A 9,613-nucleotide genomic window follows, 5' to 3' on the forward strand; every position below is an offset into this window, starting at 1 on the left:
TTTGTACACATAAAATAATCAGGGACTGTCATTTTCACTAACCCAAATACGGCGATGAAAGAGAATTTTTTCGCTGGTGTATTTTACTCAAAGAAAAAAAAAGAAAAAAAAAAAAAAAACTAGCCGAACTGCCGAAGAGAAAAGCATAGGGAACAAGGCCTTTAGTGGAAGTTTGTCCTGCACTCCTGTTGCTACGTTAACAGTGTGATCATTTTCCTTTTGAAAAACAGCGCGCTCCTTTTGATGCACTGAAGAAGAAAAACTAACTGAAATTGGCAACAACCACTCATCATCCGACCTAACTAAGCACGAAGCAACACTAGCGCTTTCCCTACAAATAAGAAGAAGCAAACAGCAGCGGTCCGTCGTGCGTGTATTCACTTCAGGAACTGCTGCTAGACTGCAAGGCAACAAGGGAGGCATAGGCTCCACCAGGCAGGCGCAGGAGCTGCTCGTGCCGGCCTTCCTCTGCGACTACGCCGTTCTTGATGACTGAGATCTTGTGGGCAGCGGTGATGGTCAAAAGCCGGTGAGCCACAACCACGGTCGTCCTCCCGATGGTGACCCTGTCCAGAGCCTCCTGCACGACACGCTCCGACTCCGCATCCAGCGCACTGGTCGCCTCGTCCAGGAGCAGCAGCTTGGGGTTCTTGAGGATCGCCCTCGCGATGGCTATCCGCTGCTTCTGCCCGCCTGATAGCTGCACGCCCCGCTCGCCCACACTTGTGTCGTACCCGTGTGGGAGGGAGGAGATGAACCGGTGGGCGTTTGCTGCCTCGGCAACAGCAATGATCTCTTCCTCGGTGACCTGCTCCTCGTTGCCATAGGCGATGTTTGCTCTGATTGTGTCGTTGAAGAGGACAGGCTCTTGGCCTACCAGACCAATCTGCTGCCTCAGCCAGCTAAGTTTGAGGGTCTGCAGATTCACCCCATCTAGGAAGATGGCGCCAGAGTCAGGATCGTAGAACCTCTCTAACAAGGCTATAACCGTCGATTTCCCACTTCCGCTTTCGCCGACAAGAGCAACAGTCTGCAACGAAGTAACCAAACTTGTCAGGATGTCAGTAATGACAAATTGACATTGGCACGACATCTTGATATCTGCATGAGTGACTTTTGGTATATGTCCAGGATTTCATATCAACCAGTCATGTTTCAGTTTTGGGCGCTGGTTTTAACTTGTGCGGCATGTCAAGTTAATTTTGTTCTGAGATAGACTTAGGTTCCTTTACTGCACTGCTCTGTTAAGAAATGAGACATAAAGTAGCTTAACTTCAGGTTTCTTAAGGAAATGTCAGGTCTGCTTGCATTGGCTTCTGTTCTATCAACTCTACCTTAGTTTAAGTTAATTTCACCTTGTTAAGTACTGTAGCAGAAGAATTGAACAGTTGTATTGGAGAAAAAAGCTCAATTAAGATGAAACGGAGTTTTACTGGGAGAAAATTGATGGTAATTATCAGAAGAGAGCAGATTGCTTGACCATGAAAACCACATGTACCTTTCCAGATGGTATCCTCAAGCACAAATCTGTGAAGATTTGCACGTCAGTCCGAGCAGGGTATTTGAAGCTAACGTGCTGCAACTCTATATTCCCTTGCACCATCCCTAGGGTCGTTCCCACCTCAGAGCTTGCATCAATCTTTGATTTCCTATCGATAATCCTGAAAATGGAGACGGCTGCATCTTGCACCTTGCTAAAATCCCGAGCAAGGGAACTCGACTGTGAAACTCCAACAGCCATCATGGTTAAAGCAAAGAAGACCTGCATTTTTAAGCAACAGTGGAGGCGATGAGAAGAAGCCCCTGATAATTTATTTGGTTCTATCAGTTCTTTGTTCTCACCTTGAACACTTGCCCAACTTCAGCTGTCCCATTGTGTACAAAGCGAGCTCCGACGTAAAATGATAGAGCATAAAAACAGAAGAGCAACGCGAATGAGAATCCATAGCCCACACCACTGATAGCCCCTTGGCGAACTCCTTTCTTCACAGGCGCTTCACATTTCTTGCGATAGCTTTTGATTATGTTCTCTTCTGCGCAAAATGAAGCGACAGTTCTGATGTTACCGATGGCATCACTGGCAATTGTGCTCGCCTGTTCATACACTTCCTGCAGGCAACATCACATAGGATTTTAGTACAGAACTACACAACGTCAATGAAGTGATTGCCATGAAAAGGAACAAATAGACCACCGACCTTGGAATCGGCGCCAAAACCTCTCATTAATTTTGTTTGAGCATAACTCTGAGCAATCACACAAGGAAGGAAGCACAATACTATGAATGCTAATTTCCAGTTTGCGATCATGGCTATGATGATACCAACAACAGCAGTGCTTATGCTTTGCACTATCAATGACAAGACATCCCCAGCAATGGTTTTGATAGACGCTGCATCACCTGATAGCCTAGAGCCTATTGCACCACTGGAGAATTTTCAACAATGCTAGAGAATCAGGAAACACAAAGAAATGGCGATTCTACAATACTGATGTATCAAATGAATAAGTGCATAGAAAATACCTGCTGTTCAGAGGGTCATCAAACCATCCTATTTCCTGGTAAACAATCCGACCAAATGATACGGCACGTATGCGCTCAATAAGTTTACCACCTGCCATGTTGAACAAAGAGTATTGCAATGGGATGACAAGGATGGAGATCACACCCAAAGTCACATACATCTCTGCCCAGAACACTGAATCTTTTCGCAGTTTTTCTGGCGGTTCGTAGAATGTGTTGATAGCACTGGAAAGCAACATGCCAAACACAGGAAGTATAGAGCCATTGGCTGCGGCAGCAGTGCATCCTAACAGAAGAATTGGAGTCTCAGGCTTATGGAGGCAGAGTAGGCGTGTGAGCACATTCTTCCCTGACTTTGGATCATCAATTTCTTTGGTTTCGTGTTCGTCCAATGAGATCGTCTGTGAATTCATTCTGCTTCTACCCTGTGGAGAAGTTCTACTCATAGATCTTTCAAAGGATGCTTTTGTGCTGCTGTGTAGACTTAAGGAATTTGCAGTATCAGATGCTGATTGTAGCCTGTTGGGGTCATCACCCTTGCTTTTCATATTAACCTCTTGAAGTTGTAAAAGTTGAGAGTATGCTCCACTAGAATCTTTTATCAACTCAGCGTGTGGTCCTATTGTGAAAACATCCACTTATTATTTCGAGCTTATTTTGACAAAGAAATGAGAAACTTGATCCTTGCTGAATTATTGCAGCAAGTGTTGCTGAAAGTGATAAAAAAGAACAGCTTACCTTGTTCAACAAGCTGTCCACGATGTAGTACCGATATCATATCGGCATTTTTCACAGTGCTCAGGCGATGGGCTACAACTATGGTGGTTCTGTTCACCATGATATTATTTAGTGCATCTTGAACTACACGTTCAGACTCAGCATCAAGTGCGCTTGTAGCTTCATCAAGAAGTAGTATGCTGGGGTTCTTCAAAATTGCTCTTGCAATCGCAATCCTTTGCTTTTGTCCACCGGATAGTTGTGTTCCATGCTCACCAACCATTGTATCCAGTCCCTAGTAATAGTTGTCACTTGTCATTATGAGGTGAATGGAATAGTTGAAAAATACTAGTAGATCACAGGGTCTGTTACTAAAAGGTACAAGGTGTGAAATGAGCATACATTTGGTAACTTGTCGATGAACTTTGCAGCATTGGCAAGAACAGTTGCTCTCCTGATTTCTTCCTCTGACGCACCCTTTTTTCCATACTCTATGTTTTCTCTTATAGTGGTTGTGAAAAGAATAGGCTCTTGGCTAACAAGCCCCATTTTCTGTCGTATCCAACTAAGGTTTAGCTGCTTCAGATTAACACCATCCAAGAGAACTTCACCTGATTGTGGATCATAGAATCTCTCTAACAAGCTAATTACAGTAGACTTCCCGCTTCCGCTCTCCCCAACTAATGCCACTGTCTTGCCAGTTGGAATGCTAATAGAGAAGCCATTGAAGATCATTTGCTCAGGCCGTGCAGGGTAACTGAAATGGACATCTTTCAACTCAACATTTCCAACAAAGTTCTCTAATATAAGGCCACTCCTATCACTGGCATCAATCTCAGGTTTTCTATAAATTGTTGCAAACATTTTGTGAGCCGCAATCCGTCCTGACGCAAAAGCAGTTAAGCATGGAGAAGACTGGCCAAGAGCCCTACAAAAGTTTTGGAAAAGAACCATGCAAGTTAAGATAATACAATTTATATATCTTTGTATCCTCAAAGAGTTGTTGCATGCAAATGAAGATACTAACATTGCACCAGTCATGAGAGCCATCAATACATTAATGATGTAACCCCCAGTATATCCCTTCTCAATAATCAGCTTTGCACCATACCATACAGCTAATCCGTAGCTACTGAAAACAATAAACAAAAGTGAACCAACTCCAAGACCCACGGCGACACCCTGGTGGACTGCTGATCTGTATGATATTTTCAGGAACTCTTTGTATTTGTCAATTGCTCTCCTCTCCCCGGTGAAAGATACCACCTGAATATTTTTTTATGAAGGAATACGAGAAGTTATTAGCGAGGCACAAAAATTAGAAGGGTAGATTTTCTGAAAGTAAATATTACAGTTCTGATTGATCCTATTGTCTGTTCAACCACTTTCCCTGCTTCAGCGTAGGCCATCTGGGAACGGTTTGATAACTTCGATAGAACAAGTGCCATGACAGCTGCACAAGCTACAACAGGAGGAATACTTGTCAACATGACAAGAGACAGAAGCCAGCCTCTTGCAAATGCAATGATGAATCCACCCAGAAATGTTGACACCAGTTGGAGAAACTTCCCCACCTTCATAAATGGTCAAAAGAAAAAGGTGTCAAACCACAAGTTTCTAGATGGTCTTTTATGCATTATAGTATCCGGCTACTTCGATCAGTAACTCCTATAGTAGAAATTGGTTAAAAAACATTAGTAAACGTATCAAGATCATATAAAAATTTAAAGTAATGAGTCCATTTAAAATTTTGAAATTAACACAGGCAAGCGCCTGTGACTTTCATAGATCCATGGGCCAGAAACATTTATTGACCTAACAGTGACCTGGTTGTGTGAATGTTCCTAAGATAAGTAGAAAACTGGGGTTGGGGGCACACGCCCCTGGGGTGGAGAGCGGTTTTCCCACCCCCAAGGGCGTGTGCCCCCATCCCCCCCCCCCCCCCCTCCGCCGTCTGATGCCTGAAGATTGGTGAAAGAGTTTTACAAGAGGGAAGTGGGCCCTGACGAGTTAAAAGGTAAACTGAAGGAACAACATGTATTGACTTAACAATGACCTAGAGTTACTCATGATTCACATGAATCTGAAACAGCTCACCTTTTCTCCAATGGCATCCTGAATTAAAGCTGTGTCACTAGACATCCTTTCAATAACTTCTCCAGTTGATGTCTCCATGTCAAAAAATGATATATCTTGTCTAAGTATAGTCTCGAGGTACATCCCACGGATGCGTGCAGCCTGCCTTTCTCCAGTCACCATCCAGCTTGACACCTCTGCATGCAAGAAGACAGTTCAAAGAGATAGAACGACAATCCAATTTTAGATTATACCCTCATGACGAGAAATCAAGAAAGCTTTGAGAACATTTATATAAAATCAAATTAATTAATCTGTAGAAAATATCCCTTGAAAATATGAAATGGTGAGATGCACCAGATACATCCTCCAGAGACAAATTTGTTTCCTTACTGGGCAGAAATGGGTATATTTAATTGGGTTTGACATGGCATATGTAGAGTGTAGTTAAGGGATCTCATCAACAAATTATAGGGGCATGCTTACAATCTAGTTCATTTCCTGCATTGTATTGTTACAATGAATATCCTGTTTCTTTCAGAACAGGATTTCCAGCTTGACAACCAACAGAAATACAGACTTATTCATATTTTTCAAGAAGGTCCACACACATTCTCAGTGTATGCACCTTGATGAATAAAAAGTTTCTATGAAGACTCCTGAACAGGAGAAGTATGCAATCGATAACATAAATTACGTAAATATCCATGAGCAAAGCAAAAATATATAACATGCATGTCAGACAATTACACCAGTAGCCAATATGGGATTGTGTACTTCCAAACTACTGTAGCAGAAATGATACTTTTGATACTTACGAAGAAATCCTGCTAGTCCAGAAGCTATTGCCAGATATACAAATCTGACAGCAACCTGTACAAAGAAAAGAATACAATAAATTTGGTGAAACGAACTGAAACCCAGTAAACTCCGATAATAAATGCCAACTGAGGTAAATTTCCTTTTCAGGAAAACGAAACTACTACTCCGTATACTACATGTTCAACTTGACAATTTAAGATCATCAGACATGACATGCAAACAAAACCAATATACACGCACACCACAACAATCAGCAATTACTGCATACCATTCTTGGGGTAAAAGATAATTAATGCAGCAATAATCCTACTCCGTAACATTCTTCGGGTGATTGCCACCTTTCAAGTTCCGTACGTACCAAATTGTGAATATTCTGGTGATCTGAAACTGTAAACAACGGGTAGAGTGCGGGACCTTCATAACGAATTAATTACAAATATGTGACCGCAACAATTAAATTGAAAATCTGTCACCAAAAGGTTAAACGGATTTCTAGATTTCGATAAACGTTTGATCAGAAAACTTTTGCTAAATCTCGAAGCGAAATCATCCGATTTACTTCAGGAAATGTCGGTAGCATCGTCGTATCTACAGACATACTCTTCATGTTCCAAAACCCTCACAGAATAACAACAAACCAGTGAGATGCAAGCCTAAAAACAATAACCCAGTGAAGCGATCGAGAAGAATACGAAATAGGCAGGCGAGGAAGTAAGTAATGCGGCATGGAATCGACCAGCCAGGAACGCGAGAACGCAGAGAACCCTCGACAGCGGCGAAGCGGGGCGCAAACCTTGGAGACGGAGTGCACGACATTGGCGCGGTCGGGATCGCCAAACGCGTCGACGAGGCCCCCGACGAGGAAGGCAAGGAAGGGCATCGCCAGGCCTTCGGCCAGGGCTGCCACGGAGCCCACCGCCATCAGCGCGGCGTCCAGCCGATCCGCGAACGCGAAGAGACGGTGCATCGGTACCATCTTCGCGGCGCCTCCTCCTCCCCCACCGCCGCCGCCGCCAGCTTCCCCTCCCACCGCCGCCATCTACCGAGATTCGATCCGAGGCCGCCACCTTCCAGGGCCCCCCTACTCCGCACGCCTTGCAGTGCCGCTAGAGAGTAGAGAGGAGGGAGAGGGAGGGGAGGAGAAGGGGCGATTGTATCTGCATGGGTTGATGGGTGCGTGTCGTGTTGATGAGTTTTTTATGGGTGCGGCGGACTCGTCCAGTTGCCTCTTCCCCAAGCCTATTTCCTTGCAGCGTACACCGCTCCCGGGCACCCGGCGTGGGTTTCAGGCCTTGTTTGCGTTGTGTTTCACGGGCGCACGTCAGCGGCGACGAACCAACTGGAGTAAAAAATCAACGGACAAAGTGCTCTATCATCCCGGCCGGCGGCGGGCAGGATCTTTCTATAAGGAGTTTACATAGTCGAACGATTCTGAGTCTTCTGACGTGTAGCCGTACGTACGTGCCAAGTGATGCCAACTTTCACGAACCCTAGAGTGTAGCAAATGCCACCAAGTTTATTAAGTGAAGCTCGCTTCTATTTAAAGATTACTTGATGCACATGTTTTCCCAACACGTGAATAATAATATTTTTTACTTACGTGCGGAGTAATAAAAGGCAACAAATAAGAAAAGCAGATACTAGAATATTAAATTATTATTAGTTATAGGTAGCATAAGATTATTATTTTTTGAAGAACAATATATGTAGATTTTTTATGGCACCACAAACAAATTGGTGTCGCCGGTCATTAACGCTACATTACCAAGTGTGTTGTTGAGATGGAGCACGCATCCATCATAGCCATAGGAACGATGCACCGCATGTTGTTGTGGAAATTGTATCCAAAAAATTTAGTTAACATACCTAAGCGGAAGTGAATACCAACAAAAGAGTATCCAAAATTGAAAAGGTATAATGAAATTGTATGATAGTGTTGTAGTAAAATAAAATTCTTATATAGACCGGGCCGTAAATCCTACGTGGCGACGACTAAGTCAACGTTTTCCAAACACGAGTCAAGACGTCCACGTGGCGTGGTCAATCCTACGTGACAAAGGAAGACAAGTCAACAAGTCAAGCCTCTCATGCCATGGTCAAAGGGTCAAATGAGTTAGATTAGTGGGCAAGAAATGTGTGGGATGAGGCTTTTGGTCCATGGTGGACCATGGACCATCCCTCACTTCCTCCTCATGGTGCACACAAAAGTTATGGACCAAAAAAGCTATTTTTACCATTTTGCTCCCACTTTTCTCTCTTCCTCAAGGGTAGCCATGGTCTTTTGTCATGGACCCCTAGGCTATAAATATCCTCCATGGGGTCATGTACCATTCACTCTCAACTTGAATAAACTCAAGGAGAGAGAGGCTACAGTGCTCCCTCTAAGGCTCGCTCTCGAGTGCCGCTTTCGACTAAAAGTCAACCGGCCTCGAGGAATCTTTCTAGGGGACTCTAGTTTCGAGGCTCCGATCTAACCTTGGTTAGCACAGGCTCGAAGGAGAAGGGGTTGGGTTAGAGTTCCGAGGGTATCCTAATCTCGATACTTGGAAAGACGCGTTCGGTCCAAGTACGAGGCGGCCCCAACGACTCTCTCGCTAAAGATGTCTTGGGAAGATCCGCTCGGCCCAAGCACTTGGCTAACAACCCCCTCGAAGCCTTTCCTAACATAGGATTAAGTCGTACCCGCAGGGTCGACCGAACCTATTCAAAAAATATCGATGTGTCAACTGGTCCAAGTGTACGGCGACCTTCGCTATAAGGCCGGCGTACACGCCCTACTTTTATACCCGCATTTGTGACATCGAGCCTTGGCACCCCTTACTCTAATTGTTGTCGAGAACAACAACAGTTAGATTCTTCACTTTGTGGGGATAGCTTGATGGAAAATAGCATGCATGCATTTACAAAAAATATGAGTTTCACACTAAATGTGTGAACAAATTAATGACATGATGACGTGGCATGCTTGCATGTTGAAAGAAATCAAGTAGTGGAATTTTTCTACTTAGATATAAAAGAGCAAAAAATATGAGTTTCACGCTAAATGTGTGAACAAAGTAATGACATGATGACGTGGCATGCTTACACGTTGAGAAAAATCAATTAGTGGAGTTCTCCTATTTAGATATAAAAGATAAAAGATTGCATGCATGTATGTTGATCCAAACACTGTCATCAGAATATACTCAAACGTATGGCAATATGTCTATCCAAATTCATGATATCAGAAAAGGTTATTTCAAATTTTAAAATCCTTTATCTCTCAAATCGTGAACCGGATAATTTTATGATATGTTTTCACTATTGGGTTCTTTGAAACGAGATCTTCAAAACTAGATATCACATTGATATGTGGCCTAACAACTTTTTTTTGTATAGCAGAGTGTCCGTGCGTTGCTACGGATAAAACAATTAAATCCGAAAACTGTTAGAACGGACAATGCATCTGCACCATTGATGGCATCTGATTTGTGG

General features: G+C 43.5%; 1 protein-coding gene across 2 annotated transcripts; it reads right to left on the minus strand.

Annotated features, from left to right (window-relative positions):
- Window positions 1-129: 129 nt before the first annotated feature.
- LOC100828800 (ABC transporter B family member 11) lies at window positions 130-7,287 on the minus strand. 2 transcript variants are annotated; one of them, XM_024461839.1, is made up of 12 exons: window positions 6,933-7,287; window positions 6,136-6,190; window positions 5,339-5,514; window positions 4,594-4,815; window positions 4,269-4,507; window positions 3,644-4,169; window positions 3,263-3,536; window positions 2,525-3,143; window positions 2,154-2,427; window positions 1,843-2,109; window positions 1,499-1,762; window positions 130-1,030 (listed from the first exon to the last, which is right to left on the minus strand). In XM_024461839.1, exons 1-12 carry the CDS (start codon window positions 7,176-7,178, stop codon window positions 383-385), a joined length of 3,810 nt encoding a protein of 1,269 aa, XP_024317607.1. In that variant the 5' UTR covers window positions 7,179-7,287; the 3' UTR covers window positions 130-382. The 2 variants fall into 2 exon arrangements, with proteins under 2 accessions (XP_024317607.1, XP_010234151.2); XM_010235849.3 differs by having other exon boundaries at window positions 2,199-2,427; window positions 6,933-7,281.
- Window positions 7,288-9,613: the final 2,326 nt, after the last annotated feature.

Source organism: Brachypodium distachyon, chromosome 3 (genome assembly GCF_000005505.3).
Source record: "Brachypodium distachyon strain Bd21 chromosome 3, Brachypodium_distachyon_v3.0, whole genome shotgun sequence".
NCBI classification, from domain to species: domain Eukaryota; kingdom Viridiplantae; phylum Streptophyta; class Magnoliopsida; order Poales; family Poaceae; genus Brachypodium; species Brachypodium distachyon.